Source organism: Neolamprologus multifasciatus, chromosome 20, assembly GCF_963576455.1.
Source record: "Neolamprologus multifasciatus chromosome 20, fNeoMul1.2, whole genome shotgun sequence".
In the NCBI taxonomy this organism is placed as follows: domain Eukaryota; kingdom Metazoa; phylum Chordata; class Actinopteri; order Cichliformes; family Cichlidae; genus Neolamprologus; species Neolamprologus multifasciatus.
In genome coordinates this window covers 18,187,537-18,204,567 of record NC_140458.1, presented here as the reverse complement: position 1 = coordinate 18,204,567, position 17,031 = coordinate 18,187,537, and the positions used below count along the sequence as shown (strand labels likewise).

The 17,031-nt window shown below is 39.3% G+C and overlaps 1 protein-coding gene across 1 annotated transcript in view; it reads left to right on the top strand.

The window, feature by feature from the left end:
- Positions 1-15,386, top strand: part of foxp3b (forkhead box P3b) — a 28,479-nt gene extending 13,093 nt beyond the window's left edge. Inside the window, exons 5-14 of the mRNA XM_085145102.1 lie at positions 1,494-1,584; positions 2,056-2,224; positions 9,507-9,599; positions 10,256-10,343; positions 10,758-10,826; positions 10,947-11,100; positions 11,375-11,451; positions 12,310-12,411; positions 12,625-12,746; positions 14,514-15,386. Coding sequence (XP_085001228.1) covers positions 1,494-1,584; positions 2,056-2,224; positions 9,507-9,599; positions 10,256-10,343; positions 10,758-10,826; positions 10,947-11,100; positions 11,375-11,451; positions 12,310-12,411; positions 12,625-12,746; positions 14,514-14,571 — 1,023 coding nt within the window. The 3' untranslated portion in view covers positions 14,572-15,386. The remainder of the gene's footprint in view (positions 1-1,493; positions 1,585-2,055; positions 2,225-9,506; positions 9,600-10,255; positions 10,344-10,757; positions 10,827-10,946; positions 11,101-11,374; positions 11,452-12,309; positions 12,412-12,624; positions 12,747-14,513) is intronic.
- The last annotated feature ends 1,645 nt before the right edge of the window (positions 15,387-17,031 follow it).

Genomic DNA, 17,031 nt, shown 5'->3' with positions numbered 1-17,031 from the left:
TAGGACCAATTCTGTTTACATTATACATGCTTCCCCTAGGCAGCATCATTAGAAGACATAGCATACATTTTCACTGCTATGCAGATGACACCCAGCTCTATCTGTCCATGAAGCCAGATAACACACACCAATTAGTTAAACTGCAGGAATGTCTTAAAGACATAAAGACTTGGATGGCCACTAACTTTCTGCTTCTCAACTCAGATAAAACTGAGGTCATTGTACTCGGCGCTGAAAAGCTTAGAAATATGGTATCTAACCAGATTCTTACTCTGGATGGCATTACCTTGGCCTCCAGTAACACTGTGAGGAACCTTGGAGTCATTTTTGACCAGGATATGTCCTTCAACGCACATATTAAACAAATATGTAAGACTGCGTTCTTCCATTTGCGCAACATCTCTAAAATTAGAAATATCCTGTCTCAGAGTGACGCTGAAAAACTAGTTCATGCATTTATTACTTCCAGGCTGGACTACTGCAATTCATTATTATCAGGATGTCCAAAAAACTCACTGAAAAGCCTTCAGTTAATCCAAAATGCTGCAGCAAGAGTACTGACAGGGACTAGAAAGAGAGAGCATATTTCTCCTGTTTTGGCTTCCCTTCATTGGCTTCCTGTTAAATCCAGAATTGAATTCAAAATCCTGCTCCTCACATACAAGGTCTTAAATAATCAGGCCCCATCTTATCTTAATGACCTTGTAGTACCATATCACCCTATTAGAGCACTTCGCTCTCGCTCTGCAGGCCTACTTGTTGTTCCTAGAGTATTTAAAAGTAGAATGGGAGGCAGAGCCTTCAGTTTTCAGGCCCCTCTTCTGTGGAACCAGCTTCCAGTTTGGATTCGGGAGACAGACACTATCTCTACTTTTAAGATTAGGCTTAAAACTTTCCTTTTTGCTAAAGCATATAGTTAGGGCTGGACCAGGTGACCCTGAATCCTCCCTTAGTTATGCTGCAATAGATGTAGGCTGCCGGGGGATTCCCATGATGCATTGAGTTTTTCCTTTCCAGTCACCTTTCTCACTCACTATGTGTTAACAGACCTCTCTGTATTGAATCGTATCTGTTATTAATCTCTGTCTCTCTTCCACAGCATGTCTTTTATCCTGTCTTCCTTCTCTCACCCCAACCGGTCGCAGCAGATGGCCGCCCCTCCCTGAGCCTGGTTCTGCCGGAGGTTTCTTCCTGTTAAAAGGGAGTTTTTCCTTCCCACTGTCGCCAAAGTGCTTGCTCATAGGGGGTCATATGATTGTTGGGCTTTTCTCTGTATCTATGAAGCGCCTTGAGGCGACATTTGTTGTGATTTGGCGCTATATAAATAAAATTGAATTGAATTGAATTAAACTATTAAATGTTAAACATCACTTCTTCCTAAAAATTAATAATAAAAAAAACAAATAAAAAATGTTTTTGAATGAGGCCTAGCGATTAAAAGGAAACTGTATTATGTTACAGCCAAAACAATATCAATACTTTTTTCTTTCCAGTGCTGGAGCAGTATGGAAGACATTAGACAGAAGCAGCAGAGACCATCAGTTCTGCGTCACGTTTCCCCAGTCGCTTACAGGCAACGACGTGGTATACAGATATTTAAATGTCTTTTGCTTTACTTTAGGAGAAGACGATTTCCATTTAATGCATGCAAATCGTCTTACAATTGTTCTCTAAAGTAAAAGATAAACTTATAGAGACAAATACAGAATGTATTAAAAATGCAGAACTTGTAAGCTCCATATTTAACAAAAAAACAACATATGAAATACTGAAACTAAGGATTTTTTTGTTTGTTTGTTTGTTTACAAGTGTTATGTGCTAATTTTTTTAATTAAGTGTAGGATTTTTTTCTCTGCTTCTTATGACATTGTGACAAATGTGTAAATTCTATGACTTGCTGAGTGTAAGATGCTGGTGCTCTATTTTAGGTCTTAAGAATTTTTTTAGTATAGTAATATACCAGTTAGGTAGTGTAGCACCAGTAGCATATAGTATTAGGTTTCACTTTGTATGGCAAGAATCTACATCAATCTTTTCTTCCCCTGGTGCATCCAGAAAGCAGTGCAGCAGTCTCCATTTGCAAGGAAGAGGTGGATGCATGCCATATTCTTCAGGAACCTTCACCTCACATGGGCTCTTCTCCCACATCGAGCCATCATTTCCTCTCCTTGAGGAGGGGAGACATTCAAAAGCAGACCTCTCTTGAGGCCCGGCTTCATGACGGGTAACAATGAATTCAGTTCAGTTCAATTTTATTTACATTGTGCCAAATCTCAAAGGTGCTTTAGACTGTAAAAATAAAGACCCTACAATTTAAGAGAGAAAACTCCAACTATCCGACAGTTACCCATGAGTAGTATTTTACAATAAAGGGAAAGAAAAATTCGCCTTTAACAGGAAGAAATTTCTAGCAGGAGCAGGCTCAGGAAGAGGCAGCCATCTGCTGCAACCAGTTGGGGTAAGGAGAAAGAAAAGAGACCAGGGAAGCATAGAGAGACAGGTCAGGAAATCAACGATGGGAAAAAGAAGACAAAATTTCATGACATGCAGTAGTGGTGTATAGTGGAAAGAGGTGAGTGTCCCCCCAGCTGCAGGCGACTAAATTTACCTAATCCAGCCTTTTAAGCCTAATCTTAAAAGCAGAGAGGCTGTCTGTCTCTTAAATCCAAATTGGGAGCTGGTTCCACAGAAGAGGGTCCTGGAAGCTGAAGGCTCCCATTCTACTGTTAAATACACACAGGTAAGCCTGCAGTCTGAGAGCAGCATGCTCTACTGTAAGATAAGATGGGGCATGATTATTATTGTATGTAAGGAGGAAGGATTTTAAATTTGATTTTTGATTTAATAGAGAGCCAGTGAAGAGAAGCCAGTATGGGAAACATACAATGTGTAAAACAAGTATTGAACACAATTCATCAATTTTCTAAGTAAGTATATTTCTTAAGGTGCTATTGACATAAAATTCTCACCAGATGTTGGTAACAATCCATCCAATCCACACATGCAAATTGAACAATAGATGCAATTAAATTAACTTATGTGTAATAATGAAAAATGACAAAAAGGAAAAAAGTATTGAACACATGAAGAAAACAGTATGGAATGAATCAGCTGAAATCTATGAGTAATTAGTAATGAGCCACTACAAATAAATATCAGCGCTGGTTCGGCCCCAAATGATGGCCTATAAAAAGGTGTCTCATTACCAAGGTGTCATACAAGAAACATCTCATGATGGGTAAAACGAATGAGCTTCACAACCACATTGTTGCAGCATATGTACCACTGACTACTGAAGAATTTCTAAACTACTTAAGGTTCAAGTGAGCACTGTGGGGCCATAATTCAGGAGTGAAAAGAACATCATTCATCATAAACTGGCCACAAACAAGCGCTTCCTGCAAGATTTCAGACAGAGGAGTGAAAAGAGTTATCAGCAGAGTTGTGCAAGAGAATCAGCAGGTACTATTGTTTCAAAGAAAACAATAAGTAATGCACTCAACTGCCATGGCCGTATGCCATGTATGCATGCTCACCACTGCTGACTGTCACTGCTACTGTTTAATAATAATAATAATAATAATAATAATAATAATAATAATAATAATAATAATAATAATAATACATGCAATGTCTGCAGGTCAAAACGCACTGAAAAGCTCCCCAAAAACACCATACTAACAATGAAGCTTGGCTGTGGGAACATCATGGGGTGGGGCTATTTTTCTGCATTTAGCACTGGCACGCTTCATATAATTCAAAGAAAAATATATAGAGGTAAACTTGACAACAATCTGCTGCGATCCACCAGGATGATGAAGATGAAGCAAGGGTGGACATTTCAGCAAGACGGTGATCCCAAACACACATCCAAGGAAGCTGTCAATTGGTTTCAGCCAAAGAAAATAAAGCTGCTATAATGGCCCAGTCAGTCACCTGACCTGAAAAATGCTCTTCTATGAAGTATTAAATACATTTCACTGTGTTTCATACTCATGTTTCATTTCTTATTATTACATATGTCTTCATTTATGGACATCTACTGACATATGGTTTTATTTCATTGCATGTTTTTGGAATGGTTGTTACTGACATCTGGTGAGAATGTTATCTCAACAGCACCTTTAGAAATTATTTTGTGAAGTGTTCAGTACTTACTTTACCTGCTGTATGCTCTCTCTAGTTCCTGTCAGCACTTTTTCTGCAGAAATTTAGATCAAAGGTTTTTCAGTGAGCTTTAATAACAGGGAACTACAGTAGTCCAGCCTAGAAGTAACAAATGTGTGAACTAGCTTTTTAGTTTTACTTTGTCTGCTTTGTTAAACAAAGATTCTAGATCTTTGTTTAGTGTTAATATCGAAAGGCATATCGTGATCAAAAATAACTCTAAGATGAGTCGCTGTCTTCCAGGAAGACTGGAGACTTCTAGGTCCAAGTACAATAACTTCAGTTTGTCTTAATTTAGAAATAAAAAAATAGAGGTCATCTAGGCCTTTATGTCTTTCAATTCAATTCAATTCAATTCAATTTTATTTATATAGCGCCAAATCACAACAAAAGTCGCCTCAAGGCGCTTCATAGATACAGAGAAAAACCCAACAATCATATGACCCCCTATGAGCAAGCGCTTTGGCGACAGTGGGAAGGAAAAACTCCCTTTTAACAGGAAGAAACCTCCGGCAGAACCAGGCTCAGGGAGGGGCGGCCATCTGCTGCGACCGGTTGGGGTGAGAGAAGGAAGACAGGATAAAAGACATGCTGTGGAAGAGAGACAGAGGTTAATAACAGATATGATTCAATACAGAGAGGTCTGTTAATACATAGTGAGCGAGAAGGGTGACTGGAAAGGAAAAACTCAATGCATCATGGGAATCCCCCGGCAGCCTACATCTATTGCAGCATAACTAAGGGAGGATTCAGGGTCACCTGGTCCAGCCCTAACTATATGCTTTAGCAAAAAGGAAAGTTTTAAGCCTAATCTTAAAAGTAGAGATAGTGTCTGTCTCCCGAATCCAAACTGGAAGCTGGTTCCACAGAAGAGGGGCCTGAAAACTGAAGGCTCTGCCTCCCATTCTACTTTTAAATACTCTAGGAACAACAAGTAGGCCTGCAGAGCGGTGCTCTAATAGGGTGATATGGTACTACAAGGTCATTAAGATAAGATGGGGCCTGATTATTTAAGACCTTGTATGTGAGGATCAGGATTTTGAATTCAATTCTGGATTTAACAGGAAGCCAATGAAGGGAAGCCAAAACAGGAGAAATATGCTCTCTCTTTCTAGTCCCTGTCAGTACTCTTGCTGCAGCATTTTGGATTAACTGAAGGCTTTTCAGTGAGTTTTTTGGACATCCTGATAATAATGAATTGCAGTAGTCCAGCCTGGAAGTAATAAATGCATGAACTAGTTTTTCAGCGTCACTCTGAGACAGGATATTTCTAATTTTAGAGATGTTGCGCAAATGGAAGAACGCAGTCTTACATATTTGTTTAATATGTGCGTTGAAGGACATATCCTGGTCAAAAATGACTCCAAGGTTCCTCACAGTGTTACTGGAGGCCAAGGTAATGCCATCCAGAGTAAGAATCTGGTTAGATACCATATTTCTAAGCTTTTCAGCGCCGAGTACAATGACCTCAGTTTTATCTGAGTTAAGAAGCAGAAAGTTAGTAGCCATCCAAGTCTTTATGTCTTTAAGACATTCCTGCAGTTTAACTAATTGGTGTGTGTTATCTGGCTTCATGGACAGATAGAGCTGGGTGTCATCTGCATAGCAGTGAAAATGTATGCTATGTCTTCTAATGATGCTGCCTAGGGGAAGCATGTATAATGTAAACAGAATTGGTCCTAGCACTGAACCCTGTGGAACTCCATAATTAACCTCAGTGTGTGAAGAGGACTCTCCATTTACATGCACAAATTGGAGTCTATTAGATAGATATGATACAAACCACTGCAGTGCAATACCTGTAATACCTACAGCATGTTCTAATCGCTCTAATAGGATATTATGGTCAACAGTATCGAATGCTGCACTAAGGTCAAGAAGGACAAGCACAGAGATGAGTCCACTGTCAGAGGCCATAAGAAGATCATTTGTAACCTTCACTAAAGCTGTTTCTGTGCTGTGATGAACTCTGAAACCTGACTGAAACTCTTCAAATAAACCATTCCTCTGCAGATGATCTGTTAGCTGTTTGACAACTACTCTTTCAAGGATTTTTGATATGAAAGGAAGGTTGGAGATTGGCCTATAATTAGCTAAGACTGCTGGGTCTAGAGATGGCTTTTTGAGTAAAGGTTTAACTGCAGCCACCTTGAAGGCCTGTGGTACATAGCCGATTATTAGAGATAGGTTGATCATATATAAGATCGAAGAATTAATCAATGGCAGGACTTCTTTGAGCAGTTTTGTAGGAATGGGGTCTAAACGACACGTTGATGGTTTGGAGGAAGTAATTATTGAAGTTAACTCAGAAAGATCGATTGGAGAAAAAGAGTCTTTACGACTTAACTATTGTTTAACTAACTGATTCTGGGTTCATAGATAAATAAAAATGGGAATAAGCTCCATTTTCTATAATAATGTGAGAGACTGTTGAAGTCGTACAGAAAACAATTACTCAGTTACTGCAAGTTACTACTGCTAAAGGTGGTTGTAGAAGCTGTGGAATTGTCCCATTATTTGACAAATCAACAGTATCTCATACCCCAGGTCTGAGAGTGAGTGGGGTACCACTTGCACAGCAACCATGCACAGTTGTTGTTATCCATCCATCTTCTTCTGCTTATCCAGTTTATTGGTCACAGGGAGCAGGAGCCTACGGCAGCTGTTGTAGCATGATTTTACATCATAAAATCAAAATCACATACACTACCCCTCAAAGGTTTTAGAACACCCGAATTTTTCCAGTTATTTGTTGTAGTTCAAGTCATTCAAGTACAATGAATAGTTTGAAATGATACAAAGCTTTTGAACTGCCAGAGGTAAAAAAAAAAAAAAGAAAAAAGAAAAAAAGTAAGGTTACCCTAAACTGAAAAATTAACATCTGAATTATGCAAAAGGTCTTTTTCAGGGAACACAAAATGTATTAACAATTTAAAGCTCTTCTGCAAAAATGGAGCTTGATCAAGCCTTGAAAGCTGGTGCTACTAATTCCTACAGGTGTTCCAGCTTTTCTGGATTACTTCCAACCCCCTCTGTCTGCATAAAAGAAGTGTTGGTCAGCATCAGTTGAACAGTGTTGTACTGCAGAAAGTAGTGTGATGCTACAAAAATGGTGAGAAAAAGGTGATTAACAATGGAAGAGACACAGACCATCATAACACTTATAAATGTCGGCCTGTCCTACAGAGAAACTGCAAAGTCAAGGTGTCAGTGAGTACAGTTTCCTTCAACATCCAAAGGCTCAGAAACTTTGACAGGAAGAGGTCTGCAGACCGAAAGACACGACTGAATCAGAGGACAAGTTAACAGAGAGAACTGAGAGTTCTCTATTTTTAAGAGAGAACTCTCATCAAGTTAATCACACAAGCTGAAAGTTAACAGCTGTGTGATAGGCAGCTGACAGGACAACAGCTTCATGCACAGCTTAATAGTGGTCGTAGTAAGAAAGTCTCAGTTTCAACTGTGAAGAGAAGACTTTGAGCTGCAGGTTTGACAGGACGAGTTGCAGCAAGAAAGCCAGACGTCAGAATAAGACAAAGAGGCTTGGCTGGGCCATGAATCACCATTGGACTACTAAAGACTGGAAGAAGGTATTATGGACTGATGGATCAACATTTGAAATCTTTGGTTCATCACACAGGATCTTTGTACACCGTTGAGTAGGCAAAGGGATGGGTCCACAGTGAGATGATGGTCTGGGGCTGTTTTACTGGATCCAGTGGATCAGTGACTCGTACAGAATGAGAGGCTCCCTGATCCAAACCCACAGCATTGTGCAGCACCATGCAGGACAACTGGTATGTACCTAGTTGGTCAGGGATTCATCCTACAGCAAGATAATGACCAAAACATAAGTCCAAACTATGCCAGAACTACCTCAGGAACAAAGAACAAGATGGTGAGCTTGAAAACATGGAGTGTCCAGCACAGTCTCCAGACTTAAACCCCATCGAGCTGGTTTTGGAGGAACTGGACAGAAGAGTGAAAGGAAAGCAACCTACAAGGTCCACATTTATGGGAACTTCTGCTACAGATATAGGAGAATATTCGATTTCTATTGTAGAAAGAATGCCAAGGCTGTGTTCAGCTGTTATATCAGGTGCTACCTTGATGAGTCAAAAGTTTAGAATACATTTTGGTCTATAAATTGATTTCGGCTGTAATTGCTTTTTTGTACTATGTTTTCATTTCAGAGTGCAATGAGACATTAAACTGCATTATTTTCAATAAAAACTCAAAAATTGGGGTGTTCTAAAACTTCTGACTGGTAGTGTATGTTGATGAAAAGCCAGCACACTAAAAAAAAATAGACTTTTGGTTCACTAAAATGAGCACTTGGCTGTGGTGAAAATGAGCCCAAAGACTGGGGGTAAGTTGAGCTGGTGGTTCATATTAAGCCAAGACAAACATGTGATCTCTTGTGACTGACATTATATTTCATGTTTTAGATGTAGCATAAGAGTTGTTGTAAATTTGTATCTAATTTTAGTGGGTGGAGCCTGGTCTTTAAATCTCATTATGTAACAGCTATTTTTTCAATAATCATGATTCTAATTTATATTATTTTGTTTTCAGTTCCAATAGATATGGCCGATCTTTATGTCCCTGGCTACAAAGTTTGTGATTTTTAAAATATTCACAGCATTTTAGGACAGTTGAAAGAGTAGATTGAAAAAGTAAAAAACCAAATCATCCCTGGATGTTCATGAATAAAGAATAAAGTGTTCATTTTTGTAGGTTTTCAGTGTCCATTTCTTAAATGACTTGTGATTCTGACACAGAATCTTTCAAACTGGTAAACAACTTAATTATATATATTTTTGGTGATCACCAAAGTCAGGGCTTTAATAACGATAATTTTTTTTTTCATTTAAAATTTGGTTCATATACTTGTTAGTAAAATAGTTGTCTCTAATTGCTCATCACACCCTGTCAGCTGGCTATGCTGATACCTAACCCTTGCTAGTACTTGGAACAAGTTGGTCCACAAGAATTATTTTTTGAACCTCATATTAAGACATCGGTTTATAGCTATCATTTTTGAGTTCTCACTTTTATTTCTGTCTCATATTTCTTTACCTATAGGACAGCTTAAGAAAAAAATGGCTCATACCCTGCTCCGAAAACAACAGTCCTTTGTATCTGCATATTGCAGTTAGCATATTTTATGCAACACATAGCATTGCAATGCATAAATCCTGAATATACGGGTTAGAAAACTTTTCATATCAAAACTCAGATTGGCAGAAAATGGTTTGTAAGTCTTGGTTTTGGTGCGTTATGTTTTTACAGTCTTGACTGTCACACTCACATCACTGAAACATTTCTGTTCCCTCCAGCATCCCACAGGGGACCAGTGTTCTGCTCATGAGTGGGCTCTGCCGATGGCCTGGCTGTGAAGCAGTATTTGAAGACTTCTCTAGTTTCTTGAAGTAAGAACTGTGCATTAATTCAATGAATACATTTTTTTTGTGTGTGTGGCGTGGCAGGGTTGGAAAAGGCTATTTCCTCATTTCTGGACACAACAAAACCAGTAGCATTTATTAATTCAATCCATTTCAGTTCAGTTCAACTTATATAGCACCCATTCACAACAACAGTCAATGATTTATTCATTGATTGGCATTGGCATACTGTGGGCTCACTGCAGGTCTGCATGGGCCCCACAACAGGCCCCTATGTGCTCAGTGTTGGCAGCCCACACCAGGGGCTGCCCATGGTGGGGTCATTGGGCCTGAAATGTCATGCCAGTACTGGGGCCCTACAGTGAGTTGCCCACTGTGGACCGTGTGGGTTTTATTTTCCAGGATATTCTACTGGATATTTGCATTGTTTTAAAAAGGAGTCGGACTAAAGGTCTGGAGACGATTTCAATCTTCTAAATTTATATTTATAGAAATTTATAGAAATTTATTTACAATAAATTTGGTTTCACGTAGTTTGTGTTTTCAAAAGTCTAGTTTTATTTCTTTGTCTTTACACAACCAATTATTAGATTTTGAGGCCTTTTTACAAAGGGCAGGAAGCTCTGGATATTTTTAAACCCTGTATTAACCCTGAATATACCCTGTGACAATTTGTCTTTTAGGCATCTTCATTCTGAACACGGACATGGTGACAGAAGTATTGCTCAATGGAGGGTCCAGCAGGATATTGTTCAGTATATGGAAAGTCAGGTAGAACCCAGAGAAACAAAGCTACAGCAGCACTATGCTGTATGAATGCTCATGTGTAAATATGTCCAAAAATAGATACAAGTTTCTTTTTCTTTCAAACCTACTCAATCTCGCAGTAGCTATAAGCTTAAAAGGAACGTTTTAGTTAAAGTTGAAGTTTTAGCTAGATAACTGAGGGCTCTGCATCCCATTCTGCTTTTAGAAACTTCTAGAACCATAAGTGAGCCAGCATTCTGATAGTGAAGTCTTCTGTTATGTTCTATATTTTACTATGTTACTACGAGATCAGTCTAAATAAATCTGAGAAGAAGCATTTTAACACGGAAGCAATGAAGAGTAGACACATGAACCTGGTTATCCAGACTCCTAAAAATAGGAGTAATCCAGTGATTTATGGGAATTCTCTTTTTTCAGCTCATTCTGGAAAAACAGAAACTCATTGCAATGCAACTTCATCTCTCAGAGGACAAATACTCTGACTCGGTATGTCTACATGCTAAGACAGTAAAAATAAGAATTTCCTTGAAATATTGCTTTATTTTTCTTCTGGAGAGAATTTAAATGGCTGTGTCTGTTCACATCCACCTTCATCATTATATGCAGAAGGCAGCTTCTGAGTGGCAATACAGCCTTCCTCTGTTCCTGCCGCAGCCTCAGGTTACCAGTGGAGACAGAGTACAACAGTGGGCCACCAAACATCTGGAAGAGCTGGTCCAGCATGGCAACAGACCTACTGCTTCTGATCATCTCCTCCCAGGTAACAGTGAAATTCACTAGGATTCACACACAAATGGACTTTTTTACTATTTTATGCACATTACGTTTTCACCATAACATATGTTCTTTCAGATAAAATGCTATTAGAGCTTATTAGCTAATACAAATGATTACATTTGACATTTGAAATGTGCAGTACCTGTATATTTGTTGCATGTTGTGTTTTATCTCTAAATATGTTTCAAAAGCACATTATCCAAAGAAGTGTGTTTGATGGGACAAACTGACGAGAAACACCCACTGTTCTTTTATAGATTTGGTTCCCAGTATTGAGTGTTACAAATACAACAACATCAGGCCTCCTTACACCTATGCATACTTGATAAGATGGGTGAGTTTGTCTAATGTTTTATTTTCATTTGTGAAGTTGGTCTGATCTGAACTGGTCCCTGATTTCTCAAGGCTCTAAAGCAGGGGTCCCCAATCTCAGTCCACGAGGGCCGGTGTCCCTGCAGGTTTTAGATGTGTCCTTGATCCATCACAGCTTATTTAAATGGATAAATTACCTTCTCAACATGTCTTGAAGTTCTCCAAAGGCCTGGTAATGAGCTAATCATGTGATTCAGGTGTGTTGACCCAGGGTGAGATCTAAAACCTGCAGGGACACCGGCCCTCGTAGACTGAGATTGGGGACCCCTGCTCTAAAGTATACACTTCTATACACACTCTCTGGATGTGTGTTTTTTTTTCCAAGTCACTGCAACATTTGATTTGATTTGATACACCTTTATTAATCCCACAAGGGGAAATTCATAAGGCTGCCGACCTATTGCACGCAATGGCGGCGCCATCTTACCCTCATATTCAGATACTTTACAAAAGACCTTGGAAAAAAAGGTTTCATGCTTTTAAATTGTATCTTTAGGCACTTTCTTTGTAGCCTGTCACAAAATCATTGCTTGTTTCCATTTATTTAGTTGCATCAATAGTTGCAACACACTTTGACAGGTTTAAATGATATTTTGCACAAACAAAAGGCAGCCAACATCCAAAGAAGAGCTTTGAATGTCTTACCTATTTCCCATTTTCCTACCAAATATATATAAAATGAAGGGTGGCTCAAGGCTTTGTAAGTCTTCCTCAAAGGTTTACAGTGGGAATCGGGTTTTATCTGCAAACTGTAGCTATTTATGACTAATTTGCCAAATATTGCCACTGCTTACCCTTCCATGTGTGTGACTGGTTGCAGTCTATCCTGGAGTCTCCAGACAAACAGCGTACTCTGAATGAGATTTACAACTGGTTCACTACCATGTTCTTCTACTTCAGACATAATACTGCCACCTGGAAGGTTTGTACTATTTGGATGAAATATTAATTGTGATGCCTACTTGTGTACAGAATACAAGTGCTTTTTATTGTAATAAAAATGAACATTTGGACACAGTTTAACATAGAAGAAAAAACTGTGCCAACCAGAACATCTCACTATACTGTACTGTTTTTAATAGCATGGCTTCCATGTTGATAGAACTGTTTCCTTGTATCTGTATCCTCTCTCCAGAATGCAGTGCGTCACAACCTCAGCCTTCACAAGTGTTTTGTGCGAGTGGAGGGAGGAAAGGGAGCTGTGTGGACAGTAGATGAAATGGAGTACCAAAGGAGGAAGGGTCAGAAGTATCAGCGGTATAAAAATCTTCAACACGAACACACAGGAGAGCAGAACTGTACAATAGGAAGCAAATTAACAAACTCTTGACAACTTTCTGTTATCTTGTTTCATTTACCCCAACATCAGCAATCAGGCTATGTGGTCAGCTTTGTAACTCAACCCATTGTTTAACAGTGTAGAGTCATGGTAAAGAGAAAGGACAGCCTGAACACATCAGGACATAATAACGATCAGGGGGTCATTAGCAGTTCTTCAAATGATAATTACAACTGCAGATGAACAACACATGTTACACCATGTAATTATATATTACATATATAATTACACATATTACATATTTATTTATTTAAAAAACTAAGCCAAAATCCAGAAGCAGCGTATAAAAAACTAAGTAGCAGCTAATCAAATCCATTTCATTAATGAATCATCTGTAAGTGTGAACACATATATAAGAGAAGAGAATAGGAAAGTTTGCAGTGCAGGTCTGGAGATTTCATCTGTGTCCTAGAACATTACGAGTGATCCTAAAAAAGCAATTCTTGTTGCCCTTTTATCTGGCAAGGGTTAAAAGGCCAATTTCAAATATTTTGCACTGAGAAATATTATTCACAAGTAGAAAACATTCAGTACTGCTGCAAACTTTCCCTAGGAGTGGATATTCCATCACGCAAGTTTGGTCTACTACACAAGTTACCGTACCGATGTGTGGATATAAGAAGTGAAACCACCTTGGATTTACTGAATAATTCCAAATCTTGCTTTATACTACACACCTCTGTTCTGTGCTTTGCTGAGGAATAAAAAAAAAAAAAGAGGTATTCTTTAGTAAACGTCCTAACTGTTGAGATCTGTAAGGATAAGACCAAAATCCAAGACTCCAGCAGACATGATCAAAATCAATCATTTAATTGAGTTAAAAGCAAAGACCAATGAAAAAATCCCAAAAGTGAGAAATTCAAAATAATCACACAGACCCAAGACATGCCTGCCTACACAAAGTCAGGATTTATAGATAAGTGCAGACAGGTGGAGAAAACGACACAGCTAAACATAACACACACAAGTGCGAATAATCAGGAAATGAAGGTCAAACATGAAAGTAAAACACACTGACACAGAGTCAGGAACATTCACATCGGACATGAAGACAGAAAAATAGGGACACCAGATGATAAACACAGGAAGACCACTTTGACTTTGAAAGTGGTCTTTCTGGACCACTTCCTAGACTTTGAAGCAAAATGTGGAATTGTCCAGGAAACTTCCTGGGCTTTCAATATTACAGAACTAATATTGATACTGGCAGCTTTTGCTGCAGATCTAACCTGTTCAACAGCAGCTGATGTTTGAGATTAAAGATCATCATGTACTACACCACTTCCAACTTAATGATAGAGTTGTGATGTTGATAAGTCTGTTAACTTGCATGGTTGGCATTTCTACAGCTTTCTTTCCTAGACAGGCCAGACTTTGTAACTTGCTTCACAGTACAGAGCACAAGCAGAGAAAACTGAGAAAACGAATTACTATGAAGTACTTAGAGGTAGACACTAGACGGTAAACCATCTTGAAAGGCTTAAACAATCCCAAATCCTACAGATAGAGCAGGTATTAAGGGAAAGACGTATAAAATATATATTTAAGTCATAAGAAAAAAAAAGAAAGTGGGACGATAGAAAAGAAAAGGGAGTTTGAGAAATCCCTACTGGCAAACATAAAGTGAGTGGGTGGTGTTAGTGTTACTCCACTGTGCTTGCGAATCACATTGTGTTTGATTTTAGGGATTGCCCCGTGAAGTGGCTCACAGCCTACTCCCATTACTCTCCTGGAAACCCCTGAGCACCTGCGCTGAGCTGCTCACATCCAGATATCATCAGATAACGAGCAGCAGGAAGAACATCTGGAGGATGAAGAATCTTTGAAGTGTATCTAGTTTGTGTTCAGATTGAAGACTTGATTATGATTTATACGTTATTACATTATGATATTTGTGCCCATGTCTGACAAATGTTTTTGTGCTCACTCATTCTAAAAATAAATGAAGCTAACCTTTGTGGGTGTCAAACCATTGTTCTCATTTTATCCATTCATGAATTAGTTTCATGAGTTTCCTCCAATTAGTAGGTAAGGGTTCAGACATCTCTTGCAGATACTCTTTACATTGTTTCACACACATGTTTCTGTCTTCATGTTAAACAGAGATGTAATTAAGATGAGGTAATCTAGTAAAGGCAGTGTGAGAGACAGAGCCAAAAATAAACTGTGGTGTGTTAAAGAAGTAACTCAACATTTTCAAAATGTTATCATTACAATTGGTTGCACTGTATTTTATTTAGGGTTATCAGAGTTAAATGGGCTGAATAAATACATCACACTTTTCAAGCAAAAAGTTTCTAAAGACCATTTTTAATTCACTTCACAATTACTTGCTACTTTGTATTGGTATACCACATATAATGCAAATAAAATCCATCCAACTTTGTGGTTGTAATATGATAAAATGTGCAAAAGTTCAAGGGGTATGAATAATTTTTTGAAGTAATGTGCAATTTGCAGCCCAATCTATACGTCAGTTACATATCATTAGATTTTACATATCAGTACTTTCTTTAAAACTGAATAGTAAAGAAAAGGGTGGTGTATAAGCCGCGAGACCAGTTTTCCCGTGCTTCACTCGCGTACGTCAGTTTGAAGAGGAAAGAACTCCACGGGACTCCGATGTGAAAAGATGTAACAAAAAATTTATTCCACAGTTTGCATCTTACAGGAGTGGTCAGGTTTAACTTTTCCTCAACAAAATAACCTACTACGGTAGGAAAACCGTGTGGCTCTGATCTACCTCGCTGCCGCGTATAGCTTATGCCGTGTTAACCCCTTTTCTCTCTCCCCCCTCCCGCACTGCATGCGCTAATTTGCATACATCCGTGATGCCCGGATTTTACTATAAACACGAGTCTTTAAGGCACATGTATTCATGGTACTAACCAAACCAACACAGCAATAAAATAATTTTAGTTCCACTATAAACATGCATTTACTTCTTAAATTATTAATTACACAAACAAGCTTAACAACAGCGAAATATAAATACTAAAACATATGAACTATCTTAACTTGGCTCCCACATACCGGCCCCTAATTGTGACTCTATTACACAATTACCAAATTAAACTTGTGGAGCCAAAGTACACAAACTTCAGTCTCTGCAGCTGATCACTTCAGTCCGATTCCTGCAGAAGGCAAATCTTCGTAATGGGCCTGTCCAGTACACTCGTTTTGGTTTTGATCCTAACCTGCCGCACCATTCCTGCCTTGTCCGAGATGGTATGGATTACTTTCCCTGTGATCCAAGAGTTGCGTGGGGCTGTATCGTCAACAATAAGCACAATGTCTCCAACCAAAAAGTTGCGAGATGGACGGGTCCACCTTTGCCTCTCTTGAAGTTGCGGCAAATATTCCCTTGCCCATCGCTTCCAGAATATTTCCGACATGTATTGTACTTGCTTCCATCTTCTTCTTGCGTAGAGATCTTGCCTGTCGAACAGTCCGGGAGGAAGAGATGGTTTATTCCTGAGCAGCAACAGGTGATTGGGAGTGAGTACTTCCAGATCATTTGGATCGCTGGACGCTTTGGTTATTGGCCGACTGTTAATAATGGCCTCCGCCTCACACAGAAGTGTATGCAGGCTCTCTTCATCCAGTGTCTGCAGCCTCAAGGTAACGTTCAGGATTTTCTTCACTGACTTGATCAATCTCTCCCAGACCCCGCCGTGATGGGGTCCTGAGGGAGGGTTGAACGTCCACTGAATGCCTTGTTGTTTTAGGTGGTCTTCAATTTTGGACACATTCCATTCAGCAATGGCTCTTTTAAGTTCACGCTCTGCACCAATGAAGTTAGTTCCATTGTCAGAACGAAGGATCTTTATCTGGCCTCGTCTGGCTATGAAGCGACGGAGAGCATGGATGAAGGAATCTGTGTCCAGCGAGGCTGCCACCTCCAAGTGTATTGCACGAGTAGTTAGGCAGGTGAAAATGACTCCATACCTCTTCACCGTACTTCGACCACGTTTGATCTCGAACGGACCAAAGTAGTCCACTCCGCAGTTAGTAAATGGAGGTTCATCTGGCAGAACTCTGTCTTGGGGTAGGTCAGCCATTTGCTGCTGTCCTGCAACTCCATGCTCACGCCGACAGGCAATACACCTAGCGAGTATTTTTCGTACTGCAGAGTTGGCACCGGGTACCCAAAATTTTGTTCTCAACTTGGAGATAACATGATTGCGACCACCATGAGCCAAG